This window comes from Tachypleus tridentatus, chromosome 9 (assembly GCF_004210375.1).
Source record: "Tachypleus tridentatus isolate NWPU-2018 chromosome 9, ASM421037v1, whole genome shotgun sequence".
In the NCBI taxonomy this organism is placed as follows: Eukaryota; Metazoa; Arthropoda; class Merostomata; order Xiphosura; family Limulidae; genus Tachypleus; species Tachypleus tridentatus.
In genome coordinates, this window is record NC_134833.1 from 146,271,014 (window position 1) to 146,289,392 (window position 18,379).

Here is an 18,379-nt window from a genome sequence, read left to right on the forward strand (position 1 = left end):
TAAATGTTTTATTTTATTTTATTTTAAATGTTCTATTTACTTTCCGTCTACTCTTTCTTAAATATCTATTGTGAATGTTAAGTTTGTGTTTAAGTACAAAGATAAATGCACGTAGCTTATACTGTTAAATGTGTATTATGAAATTCCCGCCTATTCACCAAAATTGTAGAAGCTTCTCCAGTGTAATAATCAACAATGTACTATGTGTGTATGTAAATCGTCAGTGTTGCTGTGCCAGATGAAATTTTTCGATATTCGTCTCACGCTTATAAAATTAACCAACAAAACGTGCCAAGAGAGTGTATATGTTATTGATTTACTACAGTTAGTATACTATAAACCTCGGAAGCTACAACTGTGATTAACGCTTATTAATCGAGAACTTCATATATCGACGAGGAACTTTTATAGATGTTAAACATTACAAACAGTTTAACCTCAGCAGATTACTATCAGATGTTAGTACTTATACAAAGACATTCTATAACTTTAACAATGAAAAACTCGCGTGTGATTAGCGAAGAACTAGCTAGCTCCTCGTTAAGTAAATTATGCCTATATAAACTCGAAATTAATTTGCTTATCGTGAACCCTCGATGGAATATCAAAGAGTTATGGATCAAGTACACTACTCCATATTCTTTGTAAGTTTGTAAAACTTATGCAAATAAACTATTCGTAACAAGTAATGTAATAACCATTATTATAAATTGTGTTATTGTTTGCATATTAAAACATATTTGTGCTAAGAAATAAAACTGTGTGTATTAATCTTGTTGGCAAATATCATGCATTTGATACGTCTTGACATTTACTTAATTTATAAATTAAAATTACGATTTAACTTACTTTCAGGCAATTTAAAATTATGATACGTATCATAATAAATTGGAGGCTCGTCCGGGATAAATCATAATATTTAACATGTTCTATCTGTGCTAATCCCCCTGCATTTATTAAAATCCGATTTCTAGAGTATTAAGCCTGTAGACTTACTGCTGAGGTACTGGTTCTAACTACAATAATAATAAAACATTCACAATATGACTTTGCAGGACTAGTTTTCTTTCTTTCAATTAAGTTTTAAGGTTGTAAACCAACTAAACTATCAAATCATGATAAAACGTTGCACAATTGTCACTAAATTAAACTTGTAATAAAAACTGCCCATTTAAAAAGTCTTCAGTCTTAGAGTTAATGCTATACTGATGAAACGTTTCATCTTAACCCAAAACACTCGGTGATAGAATAAACAGTGTGCAACATATCTAATATCACGATCCCTATTGACTTTTATTTGACGTATTAACTCACCAACTGCATTCCCCAGGCGGCTTAGTGGTAATTTTGAGAGCCTATAACACTAAAAATTGAGGTTTGATACTCGCGGAGGGTACATCACAAAAATTAGTGTATCTGTGTACTTTGTAATAAATCAACCATCTAACTAATGTTCTAATAAATACTGATTGTAGGCTTAACATAGCGCACGCACGAAGAATGGCGAAATATGTTTTTACTGGGCAAATACATCTTTTCAGTAAGAATGGTGTCCAACTTAATATAATTTCAACTAACGTTTTGTTTTATTTGTTCTAGGCTGCTGCCAATGAAAGTACTGAAAATGATAAGCCTCGTGATTCAAACAATGAAATCTTGCAATACATTAGAAACCAACAGGCTTAACGTTTTGATAGGAATATTGTCAACTACAGTCCTTTTCATTTCTCCGTTTCAGATTTCTCACGTATCTGATTTGAAATCCTAAGTGAAAAATCAAGACGAATCTGTTTTTGTAGCGTTATCTTCGGGGTCAATATCCCTTCCTCTCAATAAAGTCCGATCGGGATATGCCGGTGAAGTAAAAGTAATAAATAATAGTGAGATTCCCTTCAATATACATACAAACAGAGATGTAATAAAGAAGTGATTCTTTAGGACTACTAGCACTATAGTAATACTCTTCCAGTTGGAAACGACTGATATAAACAGCTCTGGAGTTTTTGGTATTTTTTTACGAAATTTTACCCTTAAACATTAATTCCTATAGTACAATTTGAAGCTCATTCTTACACATAATCATCACTTATTTTTGACATTAATTTTGTAGCATAGCATTATGCATACTCATTTTACTGTACAAGTTTCATAAAAATCACTAATGGCTGGGACTCGGAACTTCGAGCTGACCGGTAGTGGTGCATTTCTACCCTGTACTTCGCCTTCACAGACCTACAGGAACTTAGACACACTCCTCCTTACAATGTTGTATTTGTCACTCTACCCCGCATGTGAAACATTCTTACCACAATGAAATATAAAATATTAATATCTTTAATTACTTATTTGATCTCTATTCTTAGAAATTAATGACTCAATGTGATCTTAAATTTTCGTTTATTGTTTGTTTATTTTGTTAAGAAGATAAATATATCGCACAAAGATGACAATCATTCTTTCAAACGCCCCTTTCGCCGTTGTTTATCTGTAGCAGACGATGCTCACACATAAATGGGTGCCATTGCTGACTATTATTTATTCTTCTAAAATGTTAATGTCAAATCCAAATTGAGAATCGTATATGTAGGCTAAATCCATAGGAGTGAGTGAGTGTTGTAATTTCTGTAAGTATTTTCCATGAAATATAAGTTTTCCTTCAAAATTTATAAACACAAAAATATTCACTGAGACTTAGCCTTAGTCAATTAAACTGTAGTTGTACAAGTAGGCGTATTGTAGTCTTAAAAATGTAAAACTGTACAATTATATCAGTTTGTTTGGCTGAGCATAAATAAACAAACTTTACAAAATAATCATAAAATGGCTTTATCTGAAGGACAGGAATAATCTCATGAAAGTTTGTATCTCAGACCAATACATTAGGTGATAAAATAAAACGCTCGCAACTTGCCTAATTTCATCCACAGTTTTGGTTTTTGTGTAAGCTTGTAACTCAATTAAAAATAGTATATAATTTCATTTAATGTTACATTTTATCTGTTCTACGCAGTTGCCAATGGGTGTGATGAAAATTACTAACTTAAAATTTAACCTCTGAATCGATTCATTGGAAACTAAGAGGCCTAGTATTATGATAAAATCATCGTAAACTGTACACCCCCTTCTATACGTTTCTTTTAATTTGACCATCTAAGGTTTTAAACACCTTTGATTTGAGAACTGAAGTGGAAATATCAAGAGGAACATGGGAAGAAAGAATAAAAACAACTACATTTCTATTACATTTATCAAACTGCTATGTCTGTCATAAACATTCATTATAAACAAATAAATGATGATTCACCAGCTTAGACGTTATAAGCCTACTCCGTAATATTTTAGGTTTAAGCTAACACTTCTGTGGTACCGTTAGAAAAGGAGGCATGGACCATTCTTTTAGTTAAATAGTTAGTAATAAGATAAACTTACGTTACATTTAAACATAAGTCAATTTACAACGCCATAATTGATATGAAAGTCAATTTACAATTTTTCCTTATGTATGAATTTCAATATTACGGCATTAGAGCTTAAGCTAGGCCTAATATATTATATCACTATTAAACGTAAATGTATATGGTTCCGTTAACTAAACATTTAATGATGGCTTTTAATTTATTTATTTATTGAAACTGTAATTAAGATGTATCGTCTAATAAGCAGCTGGTAACGTTTAGATAAACCCTGTTTAGCTGATAATCGCCCATGAATATGATTGTTTATGAATAGAATAAAATACAATAAACATAACACCAACTTGAATAAAAGTTTTAAATTTTAAAGAAGTTAATTAACAGATTAGGACTTATTCCAGCGGTACTGCCAAACAAAAATAGTTTGTTGTTACGAAATAGACGTAAGCATTTAAATGTAACATGAAAGCGAAAGTTGATATTATTGTAAGGTAAACAACAAAGACGGTTCTAGTGGTGACACTATTATTCTTTTTATTGTTTGTTTGGTTTTTTAATTTCGCACAAAGCTATTCGAGGGCAATCTGTGCTAGCCGTCCCTAATTTAGCAGTTAAGACTACAGGGAAGGCAGCTAGTCATCACCACCCACCGCCAACTCTTGGGTTACTCTTTTACAAACGAATAGTGGAATTGACAGTCACATTATAACGCCCCTATGGCTGAAAGGGCGTGCATGTTTGGCGCGACGGGGATGCGAACCCGCGACCCTCAGCCTTAACATGCTTTGCCATGCCGGGCCATTCTTTTTGTAAGCTGTATATTTTAAATTTTTCCAAACTTTTTACTATCGAGAGGGAGCTACGGGTCGTTTATGATAGCATAAAGTTCAGGTAGTTAGGGTAGGCCTGAAACGTCTACCTACAACAAACAGTGAAACTAACAAGAACCACAACAGAGATTGGTTTCTTATCGGTGTAAACGTCATCAAGTGATGCTTTCCGGTATAGATTAACTACAACTCTCTTGTAAAACTCAACTAGTACCTTCTGGCTTTGCTATAAGAAAACACACACACTGTTCCACGATTATCTTCAAGCCCTTCTTTCGTATAATACAGCTTATACTGGCTGACGAAGAGCTTGTGCAACGTTGGAAATAATAAAAACCTTTTGTTATAGACGCGCGTTTAATATTTTTTCATTATTTTCCACTTCTTGTGGTCTTTTCTATTGTGTAATTATTTAAAGAAATTCGTAAAGATGGAGATCAAATCAGCAGCAATAACGTTGCCCATAGCGATACCTTTGGTTTGTTTACAGAAAGCTAAATTTTATTTAAAGTAAGTCTTGTTAAGAACAAATCTGAGAGTTTCCGATGTGTTCTATGGGAGGATAGGTACCATTGGTAATGCAAAGGGTAGCCGATCTAATAAGATCCGTAGCTGAGCTTATACTTTCTTCTATGGGAATGAAAGGGTACATAGGGATGGTAGCGAGAGTATAAATAGGATAGTATTCGAACTCACACGTAGACCATCTTTGCGGAACCTGTTGAGAAAACCATTGGTTCTATTTAAGTGTGAATGGATTTTATTTGAGAAGAGGGTGAAATAGTTTTTGAGTTGCTATTAGCGGATAATTGTATATGGAGACGACGGCCCTTACAAGTGACTTAGATTTGTAATTTATGGGTAATCCATACATTTAAGGAGATTTGTAATTAGGTGGACTGATATTCTAGAAGTCGCAAAGGTTTAGAGGTTTACTTTTAAAGCTCTTCAAAATGTCTTTAGCATTTTTTTTTCCGGTTTATTTGTGGGCGGCGTGATTAAGGCACTCGACTCGTAATCCGAGGGTCGCGTGTTCGAATCCCCGTCACACCACACATGCTCGCCCTTTCAGCCTTGGGGGCGTCATAATATGACGGTTAACCCAACTGTTCGTTGGTAAAAGAGTAGTCAAAGAGCTGACGGTGGGTGGTAATGACTAGCTGCCTTCTCACTAGTCTTAAATTTCTAAATCAGGGACGGCTAGCACAGTAGCCCTCGTGTAGCTTTTCTGTTTCTTACCTTTAATCCACTGTTTCAACCATTCAACTTAAACAGTGCAAATTTTATGTGGATCTCATGATTTAGTTCCTAAGTTGTTGTTTTTTTTCCAAAATATGCATAGTACCCTCTTTTGGCGAATTCTTTAACGTTTTTCCTTTGTTTCTTCGCAACAAATTTACCACAAATATAACAGAATGTATTTAAGTCATTTGTATAACCTCTTGTTGTCATAACAACGAATATATAATATTAAAAATAATAATAATAATGTCAGATTGCACGCACAAACAAGTACTATTCAGAAATGACACGTCATGTGGCCTGTTAATCGTTTATATACTAGTTGCGTGTTTCTCGTGGATTCGAGAACGATCGATAAAACTCTCACGGCGTAATTGGGCTAAAGAAATCTATGACTAGTGGTTGTCAGCATTTCAAGCATAAGAAAATGTGACCCGAGTTCTGTGAAAATGATTCACTTATGTAAAAGTAAATATCTCGTTTTTTGAAAAATCTGTACATGATAAAGACAAATGTATATAATTTTCAATTACTGTAAATCGTAAAAATTTCAAGACATTAAATAAATCGCAGGCCTGTGTCATTTGATCTAAGTAAGAGTTGTTTTTTTCCTTTCCGATTTGTAAAAAAAATATTTATGTGATAAAATAAAATGAGTAATATTTTCGAAATCTGTGTAACTGATTTATGAAATATTCGTTACTAAAACCAAACCAACATTTATGGTTCAGTTTTTTTTTATTTTGCGCTAAATTATATAGGGCTATCTGCTCTAGCTGTCCCTGTTTAGCAGTGTAAGACCAGAGGAAAGGCAGCTAGCCATCACCATCCACCGCAAACTCTTGGGCTACTCTTTCACCAATGAATAGTGGATTGACCTCTCACCTTATAACGACCCCACGGCTGAAAGAGCGAGCATGTGTGGTGTGACGGAGATTAGAACCCGTGACCCTCGGATTATGAGTCGAGTACTAACATTTATGAAGTTTCAGTTACCAGGCCTGTGTTATGTGATCGTCTGATTCGTCATCTTGGAAAAAGTCTTTCTTACACATTGCTCTGGATATTTTACCTCACTATGCTCATCAAGTGGTCCAGCAATGTTTTCAGCAACATCTATTGAATTTTAAAAATCATTATTTCTGTACTCAGTCATATTTTAGTTATGGATCTAGCGGCATATCGACATTTTACTGGCCAGATAACCGTGCTAAGAAGAAATATGAATGACTATAGCTTGGCTTTAGTAGAAGCTACACTATCAAGGTCAAGGATTTTCAGTAGTTCAATAATTGCTTTATAAATTCCAGGTACCACGAATATTATAACTTTTACACTGTCAATACGACTTTCCTATAGAGTTTCAGATGGCATTTTCGCTGAATTTGTCACACCTAATATTAAAACTGCCCATATTTTATTGAGGATACAAAGAGACGATAAATTCATTACAAAGTGCCAAAATATGTTAAAGCTATTTTGCAAGACTTGGTGCTTTACTCAGAAATGGGTCACAACATCCACAAGAGATGTAAATAGCTTTAGGATTATGATTTTAAACTCTCTTCAATACATCGGTATTTTTGTCATTCACGTGACACTATTATGTTACCCTCAACCTCTTCAGTTACCTATTGGTCTTTAAGCTTTTCAAGAAGGGACTCTTTTAGTCCAGGACCACTCGAGTCATAGAGGGCTATGTACCATACAAAATATTTCTTATCACAAGTTCATTCTCACCAACATTGACATTTCTAAGAATAACTGTCGGTTTGTGCTGATTACATATAAATGGGGTACAATCAAGGATGGTAAAATGCTATTTGTTTCAGCTAATCACAATATTTTCTTCATTGTATAATTTTACATAAATTCAACGAATTCGATTTGTATGTTTTTCCTAGATAATGGCCATAAATTTCCTTACGCCTGACGTGCTCTGCCAAAAAGATTACCATTATGGACATCTCCAAATTCTTCACGAGGTAATCTTTCTCGTAGAGCTAAATTTCTATCAGTTAAAAACTGAATAATGTGTAACAGCCAATAGAGTATTTTTGTCCTGTGGTCAATCTCCAACTCCACTTGAGACTGCTGTAATGCATCAGTAGTTGTTTTGGAAATTAACTTACTATTCACATCACTGTTGCATGGAATGTATTCAATCATGTGATGCCTCATGACTCGTTAGACTATCACTTAAATGCTTTCAGTCATGTAATCCATCGAAAGATAGCTGGCCCACTTTTAAAGTCATTAAGAAATATTATAACTACTCAAATAGAAGATTGAAACAAATATTTACAGTAACATGCTGTAAAAACTTTCAATTTCAATACTATCACTACCAAAATATTAGTATATTCTGAAATTTGTCTAGATTCACTCTAGAATAACAAGAAACTAACATCAATACTTCAAGCATTCATTTGCTAGCTAATGATAAAATACGCGGATGTCCTGTCACCTATTGGCAAGTCTTTACAATATAAAGTAAATTAAACAAAATTACCTTGTTTCAATATATGTATATGTTTATGTGTGTGTGTGTTTAGCAAAAGGATAAAGAAAATAATTTATTGCAGTTCACTACCCAAAATGTATTATACAATTTTGTTGAATAAGTATTTTTTTATCTATTATCGATACAGAAATATTTTTGGTAAAGTGTATTCGTTTATTTTTTGCTTTTGTTTATGGCAAAGCTGCCATATGATTGTATGTTGTACTCACTACGAGAATCAAACTCCGAATTTTATATTTAAAAGCCCTCAAGCTCTACTTTCAGTCATTTGAGATACAGTTTACACTACACGTAGTTAACTTATCAGTTTCTTTATGATTATTCTCACAAATCACAGTACAGCCTTGAACTACGTACAACTGAATATATATATGTAAAATATACTATTTATATTGAGTCAATATTTTAACCAATCTTTTTAGGTTTGCATCAGAAGAAGTTTCTAGAATGGCTCCATCTTTACATGGTAATATAAATGTTGTAGAAAAGATGAATAGAGAAAAATCTGGGAAGGTAAAAAGAAAATGGTTTCCATTAAAAGCACAAAATGACAATAAACCCATCACTGTTAAGACAACGAAAAGAAAATTCTCAAGTCCCCAAAGTACAGTTAATGACTTCTATTGTTCTTCTGCTTCTGGAAGTAATTCTAGCGATATCAGTGTTTGTTGTTGTCCAACAGATGTACAAATATCAAGATATCCCAACCCTTGTATAGTAACTATATCAGAAATGGAAGCTTTTTTTCATCTCATGGGTAAGCAATAGAAAAAATTTAAATAATTATTTAGATATCTTATATTGGTGTTTATATGTTGTATTTATTCCAAAGCTACTAAGACTATATGTTGTTATCGCTAATGTTTAACTACTAACCAAAAGGATGGTATCCACCTAACAGCACTCTACCATCCACACTGAGGGATTCACTATCACTGTTATAACACACTCTTAGCTTAAAATGAGAGGAATATTTTGTGGCATTTCACAGAGTCTCAACCTGTTCGCTGTCTCTGAAATCAAGAGCTCTATCCAAATAGTAAATCTGTGACCTAATTATATAGAAAATAATAATTTGAACTTCGAATTACCATTCTTTTAAGATTAAAACTATCTTACTTTCGAGAAACCTTTTGAACAAAGTTTACGCGACAGAAACTAATAAGTGCAAATTATTGAAACGTCAAGCTTCTGCTAATGTCAGAAACGTTTCTCCAGACTACTACATCATATCTACTATAATACAGTTTGCTACTTTCCACGTGGATTTCTTCTGTATACACTTATACAGAATTTATACAGTTATACATTTACTAATATTATACCAGTTAATATGGGTAGATATTTCTACCGGCTAAATGGTTATGATACTGAAGTGATGTTTTACCAGTCAAAGAAGTAAACGTAACCAAAAAATGTTCTGGTTCAGAACATGTAGACTTTTGTAGCGTTTTTGAGAATCTATAACTTGCAGACCGATCCTGACGAAACATCATTGACATGATGTTAAGTTATATGGTACTTTACTTTCTAAATTTAGTGTTATCGTATAAATACACATATATATATACTCAATGCAAATAATTTCGGAAACACAGTAATTGATATCTTTAAAAGATGTGTTTTAATAATTTATGAAGAAAATGATTTGGTGTAATATTGTACTGAATATTGTGTATTGCAAACTTTTAACCAGATTTTACATCTTGTAATAGAATTATGCGACGAATTTCATAAAATAAAATATAAGCCAAGTAAATTGAAGAAGATACTTAAATTTTGAGAGTGACCAGTATCCAATGTTTGTGTGTGTGCGCGCGCATGCACTTTAGAAAAAATTCGTGTGTCAGTTTTCTGAATATCTGTGTCTGTGAAATATCCAATATACCTAACTCATGTATTTATATAATGATGTTTTACCCTCAGAGGACCGCGTGATAAAAGACTTTCTTGAATGGGATAACTGCATGGTCTTTGCTGATAAGGTAAGTCAGTGTAAAACGGTGTAATTTTGATAAATCAGTTGAAGTGAAAATGTAGTGAAGATTTCATTTATTCTTATTTTGTATTCTACAACTTCTTTGAAAAGTATATAAGCTTTTCAAATTTATACTCTACAACACCGTCAAGAAAATTATACTGTTTTATATTTAAAGTTGTACAACTATAATACACAAATTAGCTGTTTAAAATCACCTTACAAATATAGAATCATGTTTTGAGCATCATGTCTGTTAAATTTAGATATGACCGAAACCTGTATAGTTTGATTTAAAATTAATTGCGTGCTATTAACATGCAAACACAATATGGATTTTAATCTCTTACTTTTAGTATTTTAGGATGATATGGTTTCAGTTTTTAATATTACCAAATATATACAATATATCTCTATCTTACTTTCTCTTCCATAGTATTTGATAGCAATGGTTTTTGCCTACTTCAAACGAGCAAGACTTACCATACGCCAGTTCACACGTCTAAACTTCTTTCTTGCACTGTAAGTTACCTTAGTTAAGAATGATTCTTAAAATATTCTTATGCAATTCCAACTTTTCTTAAGATATACTTCTTTCAAGACACATGAAACAGTTTTTCAAAATTATACCTTGCCTAATAAAATAAATTTCGAAATATTTTGCATATTATTTCAAAACTTCTTAGCGTCCGGCATTTCAGTAATATATTATTATTTTTAAATTATTAATAAATCATAATAATGTTCTAAATGTATCTTTTAAAGATTGCATTGAACTCTAAGACAACGTCTTGTTATTTATTAATAACTGAATTAAAGGCTATTTTCTGAATAGTTACATTGGTGTGTGTAGCTTTCACTGATCAGTCTATAAAGTAAATCTTTAGACAGTGAGTATTAAGTTTACAACTTTGTTTCAATTTTCAGGCTTAGCTAATATCTGCAATATAACTTTCAATTTTTGTTTTGCAGAAAAATATATGAAATTAAAATGATTGTTTTGATAATACGGATTTCTGTACTGTTATTGGATCTCTGCCAGATTTTTGGCCCACGACATGGAGGAAGATGAAGAGGAATTGAAACATAATTTTTTACCTTGGGTGTTGGGAAGTTCATGGCGACAAAAGTTACCCCAGTTCCTAAAGAAACGCGAGAAGTTCTGGAGAATTTTGGAGCACAGATCAGTTGTTAGCAGAAAGTGCTGCTTGGAGGTAAATTTATACTTAAGTAGAGTGGATTATATATGTGGACAGTAATTCTAAACTCGTGTAAATAAAGCCATAATGGTATATATATTTAGCGATACTCAGGCACATTGATATCCAAAAGACAAGTTTAACGTATTCACAAATTCCTGTAATGCTATGAAGAGAATACATAGAACAAAGACAGTAAAGAAGAAACAAACACGCTAAGAAATAAAGAAAATCTTTATCTACTGTGGTTTACTGCCTTCGTTATTATTGGTATTCAATCTTGTTGCTGATGCTATAGAGGTTTTGCAGAACATAAAGAAATATGGCCACAAATATGTTTGAGGAAAGTATTGGTAGGCACCAAAAAACCATTGCTTGAGATGACCTTCTTTTGATCAGGTTAACATAACAAAGTCGAAAAAAACTTTGCAACATCTTACGACAAGAATAACATGAACATATTCAATTCAGGACATTAAAAAAAAACAATGAATATGAGATTCACTAAACAAGAATATTTTACAAGAAAGGCTGCCTGCAAGCCTACCTGGGAAAGACAGCGTGTCAACTTACAATTAAGACACTAGCAATATGTCATCTTATTTGCCTGGAGAACTTATGAAGGAAAACGCAGGAAGTGGCGCAGCAAATTTTTGTGCCGCTAGTTATTATGATGGAAAAATGCCTTTTCATATCTTCTACGGAAATGTCGATATTCCTGACATATATTAGGGTAAGGATTGGTAATAACTCTTTATGACAGGATGACAATGCCACTGCTCACAACGCACGTATTGTACAGGATTACTTCGACCAGGAGGACATTACAAGATTGCTAAGGCCGTCAAAGTTTCTAGATTGTAATCTCATTGAGAACTACTGGGGAGAACTGAGCTGAAAAAATTGCTAACCACAACCCTAAAGCAACTACTGCAGTTGAGTTTCAACTACTTCTGGTGGAAAGTTGGGAGGAACTCACAGCGGATTATATCAATAACCTCATCGAAAGTATACCATAGTACTTTAAACAAGCTATTAAATACGATAAGGATCAACTAAGTACTGAATGCTTAATATGAAGTGATAAAAGGTTACAGAAACTATTTATAATAATTTGACATTATATTTGTCATAATATATGTTTTAATAAGGTTTCGTTGTGACACGTGAAATACTAAATTACACATCCTTCTACAGGTGTTTGATAAAATTAGTTGATGTTGTAATGATGTTCATAGAACGTGCCTCATTATACAAATTACATATGTAGATATTTAATATAGCATACATTTCTTAGCCTAACAGTGTTAAGTCTACTGGTATTCTATCTTAATACTAATAATCTTACGTATTAAAAAATATGCATATAGTTTAGTCAAGACTGCATAGGCGAACTACAAGTCCGTATTCGCCCTATCTTGACTAAAGGATAAAGGTTGTAACATTGAATGTTTACCTAAGTAAAAGGATTAGTACGACATCAAAGAATCAGGGTTTGTATCTGTAAAGTTGTATTTCAACTGATTAACTTAGCATTAGAAATCTATATTCAAATAGTTCTTCATTTGAAAGTTTAATTAAAACGGTGAATGACATACAGTTTTATGTTAAATAAAATTAACTAGCCAGATTTAGCTAAATGTACAAACCATTAGTGTTTGTTTGTTTAATAGATAAATATGTTTCACTCTTTGATAATACATCACATCTGACGCTCAAGTACTCGGAAAGAATCAATATTTGGGGAACACGCATCACAAAATATTATTAAAATATTATTGTACCTATTATTGTAAAGTTTTTCATTTTAAAAATCCTAATGTGACTTTCGATTACTAGCTTATGTCCATACAACCTTCTCATGAAGTATGGCAGAGGGAACGAGTAGAGAGCCATGCTGGAGCTAATAGACAATATCCCCATAAACTACATCAATATCAAATTTGTAACATGTCAAAAGAAAGAGAAGAAAAAATACAACGTGGAGTGTGTAGGAAAGATGTTTCAACTACTAAAGCTCACAGCTGTTCGTTGAACAGTGTTGAAGATACTGATGGTTCAACAATCACCAACTTTCATCTTCCTTTATCATCATCAACTTCTGAGGCTAGTTCCTTCAGTTTCCAATCAGAACAAAAGACAATTACTTTATCGGGTAAGTTAAAATATGTTTACACTTGTAAGTCAGAATTATTAAGGTAAATATTGTATATAGAAACAAAAGTCTTCAAACAAAGCAAAATAATAATAAATAAGGTAATTTGATATTTAATAGTGCACACATAAACAAGGAGGTGTTTTAGACAAAGAAAAATAAAACATCTACTGACGTGGTACATGTAACTCTTCACATGGTTTGGAGAAAGAAACATAAAACATTGATTTACTTATATAGCTCTTGATGTGATTTAGGGTGAGAAATTACTTGTTATATGTAGCTGATAATGTGGTTAAATTATGAAATGTAAAACAACTAAAGACCTAGTACATCTGACTCTTGATCTGATTTGAATGAATGGAAGTGAAATATTTACTCACCTGGTATATGACGCCTTTGATTTGATTTGGATAAATAAAAGTAAAATATTTACTGACCTAGTGTATCCAATTTTTGGTCTGTTTTGGACGGAGAAAAGAAAACAGTTACTGACCTGTAACATGTAGTTCTTGACCTGGTTTGGACAAACAAAAAGTAATTTCTGGCCTGTGACATGTAGTTCTTAACCTAGTTTGGACGACCAAAAATAATTACTGACCTGTAACGTGTAGTTCTTGACCTGGTTTGGATGAACAAAAGAAAATAATTACTGACCTGTAACGTGTAGTTCTTGACCTGATTTGGACGAACAAAAATAATTACTGACCTGTAATATGTAGTTCTTGACCTGATTTGGACGACCAAAAATAATTACTGACCTGTAACATGTAGTTCTTTACCTGGTTTAAACGAACAAAAATGATTCCTAGCCTGTAACATATAGTTATTGACCTGTTTTGGACGAACAAGTTAAAATAATTACTGACCTCTAACGTGTAGTTCTTGACCTGTTTTGGACGAACGAAAAGTAATTTCTGGCCTGTGACATGTAGTTCTTAACCTAGTTTGGACGAACAAAAGAAAATAATTATTGACCTGTAACGTGTAGTTCTTGACCTATTTTGGAGGAACAAATAAAAATAATTACTGACCTGTAATGTGTTGTTCATGACCTGCTTTGAACGAAGAAAAGAAAACAGTTACTGACGTCGTACATGCTGCTCTTCAAGGGGTTTAGACAAATAAATTGAAAACATTTAATAACATGGTACATTTAGCTGTTGACTTGGTTTGGACTAAGAAAAATAAAACTTGTATGGACCTGGCGTACATGGATGTTGTCATGGTTTAGACTACAAAACGTTAAAGGTTTATTAACATGGTTTATGTAATTTTAACGTGGTTTGAACTAGTAAAAGTAATACATTGATTTGTTTGATTTTGAATTTCGCGTAAAGCTACAAGAGGGTCATCTGCGCTAGCTGTCCCTAATTTAGCAATGTAAGACTAGAGGGAAGGCAGCTAGTTATCACCTTCCACTGCCAACTCTTCAGCTACTCTTTTACCAATAAATAACGTATTGTTCGTCATATTATAACGCCCCCACGTCTGAAAGGGTGAACATGTTTGGTGTGACTGGGATTCGAACCCGCGACCCTTAGATTACGAACGTAGTTCCTTATCCACCTGGCCATACTAAGCCTTACATTGATTTACTTGATACATACAGCTCTCGACATGGTTTTGGGTACAAAAGTAAAACATCTGCTTACTTGGTACATGTAACGTATGATGTGGTTTGTACTGAGAGAAGTGAAACATTTACAGTACTATACAAAAGTAAGACAAAGCAAAAAATATATTTCAGGCTACTTTCACAGAACAATGAAAGGTAAATCACAGGTGAAACATCAAAAGTTTACTAATATTCATATTTAGTACAATAGAAACTCAGTGAAAATGCTTGAGTTCAGTAAACAGTTAATATTTTGTGTGCCCTTTTTGTTTAAATAACTGCAGACAGTCCTTCAGGCGTTGATGAAACATATTTAATCAAAGTGTCCTTTGGTTTTTACTTCAAGCGTCGCTATACACTCACATAAACTCTCTTTGGAAGTAACTTTCATTTGTTATATTTTGGTCTATCAAATCCTAGATCTGCTCAGTAGGGCTGATTTCGAGTCTCGGTGTGAGCCATCGCATCATTTAAATGACTCCAGTAGCTTCTTTCTTTATTAAATTAATTTGTATATCAGTTGGATGAGTGTTTTGTCTCATTATCTTCTTGGTAGTGAAGTCATTTACCGATAACACACAAACTACTGGGTATGCCACAGTGGATCAGTATCTGATGGTACTTACGCTTGTCCATTATTCCATCTATTTTGCAAATATCTCCTGTGACCTCATCAGAAATCATCACAGTGTCCACCATGGTAGGTGTTATGGATGTAGCTATCTTTCACCTTTCATTTGCCAACCTTACAACCTACTTTTTGAACCACTTTAAACTCATCCATTCACAACATCCTTTTCCAATCATCAACAGTCTGATTTTTGTTCCTTTTAGCAAATTTCAGTCTATTGACAATGTTTGAAGATTGAAATAAAGGTTGTTTTTCAAAAGTGTTACACAACAAATATCCCATTATTTTTGAGTCTGCTTGATATCAGTGACAGTCTTCCTTCTGTCCTGATGGCTGTATAAACACAGATAACATCAGTATCATTGAGTTCAGGTGTTCTGCCTCTTACTTTCGTATTTTCAAACTTATCTGTCTCTGTCTAGGGTGTTCTTGATAGTGTTTGGAGAGTTTTTAAAATGTGCTTCAATTTGTTGGAGAGTCCAACCAGCATCATGTAAAGCTTTTATACAAACTATCTGTCCTACTGACAAATCTGTCCTACCTCTGCTGTTTAGGCTGTGACAAACACCTTAACATATAATGTTAAACACTGTTTTTATCAAGGTTTATTTGTGGAGTGCTATTAAATTGATTTATTCTAGCATATACAAGTACCATATAGTAGCTCCTTGCTAGCTTCCTTCTGTATAGTTAAGTCACTATATGAGGTATATGACTATATGTCACTATATGACAGTTGACAGTTATCTCAGACCCTAAGAGTGATTAGTATGTTCGTTCAAACAGAATTCTTATAACATGCCCTTGGTACAAATACATGGGATTATAAAGAATGATAACTATGCTGACCCTAGTTCATTCTATTGTCAACAGGAGTCAGTGAAACATTACCACTGTGTTGAAATTTACATTCTGTAATAACAGAAGGATTAGCTACATATGTAATGGAAAGAATGACAGAATATTCTCTTCACCTAAAACTTTTGCACAGTACCGCACTTGTTTGGTTCATCTGACTATTGAGTTAATTTGGATTAAAACAACTAAAGCACTTACTGGTCTGGTGGTGTATGTATCTCTTTACTTTGTTTAAACAAAGAAAGTAATAAATGTATTCTCTTGTTAGATAAAGCTCTCGACTTGGTTTGGACTAAGTAGCATCATATATTTACTCAATTTAAAACAACATTCTGTTATGTTAAAAATACACTAATTTTTGTAATTAAAATATGAAATCATTGTATTTATAAAGTATTGTAAGAAGAAGTATATTAATTGGTGTGTATTTTATAAAAGTTATTTGTTGGAATACTGATTTATAAAACCTACTGCAATGTTTTACTAATTATCTAGATAATAATGTAGTTTTTTCTTATGTCAGCCTGTTTTGTTGATACCATGTTTAAACAGTCAGTATGTTTGTTTCGAAGTGTTCAACAGATGACACTTTAAGTTATTTATAAAAATTAATTATTTGTTTTTTAGTTAAAATGAAATATATAAATACTGTTTGCAGTTTTTGTAATTATAAACTTTCTTTAAGCAAAGTCAGTTGACACAGTAGAAGAAAATATTTTTACTTATAAGTTCAAAAATTTTGATAATTCTCTTAAGTCAGCCATCTTGAATTTAATCAGAGTGTTAGAGATTGACAAAATGTTTTTCTTTGTTATAACTCTTCAGTGACTGCATTCTTTCTATACCCTCTTTTCAGATACCACTGATACAGAAAATATGTGGATTGATATAATCTAGTGAATATTTGTGAACATCACTTTATTACAGTGATGTTAGCTTCAATACCAACGTTTGTCGTTATTACAACTGCATAATGAAGTTTATACAAACCTCTCTGGACAGGTTACGCAAGGGTAAATACGCCATTGGTAAAATGGTGCGTCAAAGTTTAGTTTATTACAATAAAACTGTTATGTAATGTTCGAAAATTATGTGCGTAAAGACTTAAAAATTAGTCGACTTTTGACCCGTTACGTCTGAAGTTTTCATTTATTGTGTTCACCTGTTCTTTTTCAGCTTAAAATACAGAAATACATCCAAATAGGGAAAAGTTTACTTTCCTACTTAATTTATACGAACATCATAAAACATTAAAGAATATATAATACATTTAAATTAAACGTAATTGCTTATTAATTTGGGTTACAGAGAAACTGTGTTCTGCAGGATGGTTCAAAACGCTTTGTTTCTTGAAAACGACATAAAACAGATAATTAATCAGACAAATGTAATTCATTATACCCATAGTTTGCCAGCTTAAAAACAAACAAAATCGTTCTCATCTTGACATATATTTACACATAATATTGTGAAATGGATTAGCTCAAGCTGGTTACGTTACTATTCTTAGTAGTATCAATTCTCATGTGCCCAGCTTATTTAGCAAGAACGTGACTCGATCATTTTAGTTTTGTTTTGTCACATTCACCGTTATAATTTTTTATTGTCACAGAATATATGTGGCTGCAAGTTTTATCTTTATAAAGCATAATGGATCACAGTAGATAAAACGTATCTTGAAGATAATTGATGTACAAGAGATTTACTTTCAAGAATTTTAAAGTGTAGTTGGTGTTACATTTATATGGACTGGAGTCTGGCCAGCTTCACGTCAAATTTCATGGTAACAACTCTATGGAAATGATTAGGACTTGATGTACTGGACTCAACATTCCATTTACACCGGTAGGATTCTACCTAATTCTTACTAAGAAACTGTTTCAAAGTGATATAATTTTAAAACACTAAACGAAGATCTTTAAGTTCCAAAC

General features: G+C 32.7%; 1 protein-coding gene across 1 annotated transcript; it reads left to right on the forward strand.

The window, feature by feature from the left end:
• The first annotated feature begins 2,500 nt into the window (after positions 1 to 2,500).
• Positions 2,501 to 17,571, forward strand: LOC143227268 (uncharacterized). Its single transcript, XM_076458732.1, has 7 exons — positions 2,501 to 2,624; positions 8,432 to 8,766; positions 9,936 to 9,994; positions 10,424 to 10,509; positions 11,030 to 11,201; positions 13,026 to 13,341; positions 17,305 to 17,571. The coding sequence occupies exons 2-7, from the start codon at positions 8,457 to 8,459 to the stop codon at positions 17,343 to 17,345; spliced, it is 984 nt and encodes a 327-aa protein (XP_076314847.1). The 5' UTR covers positions 2,501 to 2,624; positions 8,432 to 8,456; the 3' UTR covers positions 17,346 to 17,571.
• The last annotated feature ends 808 nt before the right edge of the window (positions 17,572 to 18,379 follow it).

Coding starts and splice junctions, on each gene's coding strand:
- LOC143227268 (XM_076458732.1), top strand. CDS start 8,457: ATGGCTCCATCTTTACATGGTAATATAAATGTTGTAGAAAAGATGAAT. Junction 9,995..10,423: donor GCATGGTCTTTGCTGATAAG/GTAAGTCAGTGT, acceptor TCTCTTCCATAG/TATTTGATAGCAATGGTTTT. Junction 13,342..17,304: donor AAAGACAATTACTTTATCGG/GTAAGTTAAAAT, acceptor CCCTCTTTTCAG/ATACCACTGATACAGAAAAT.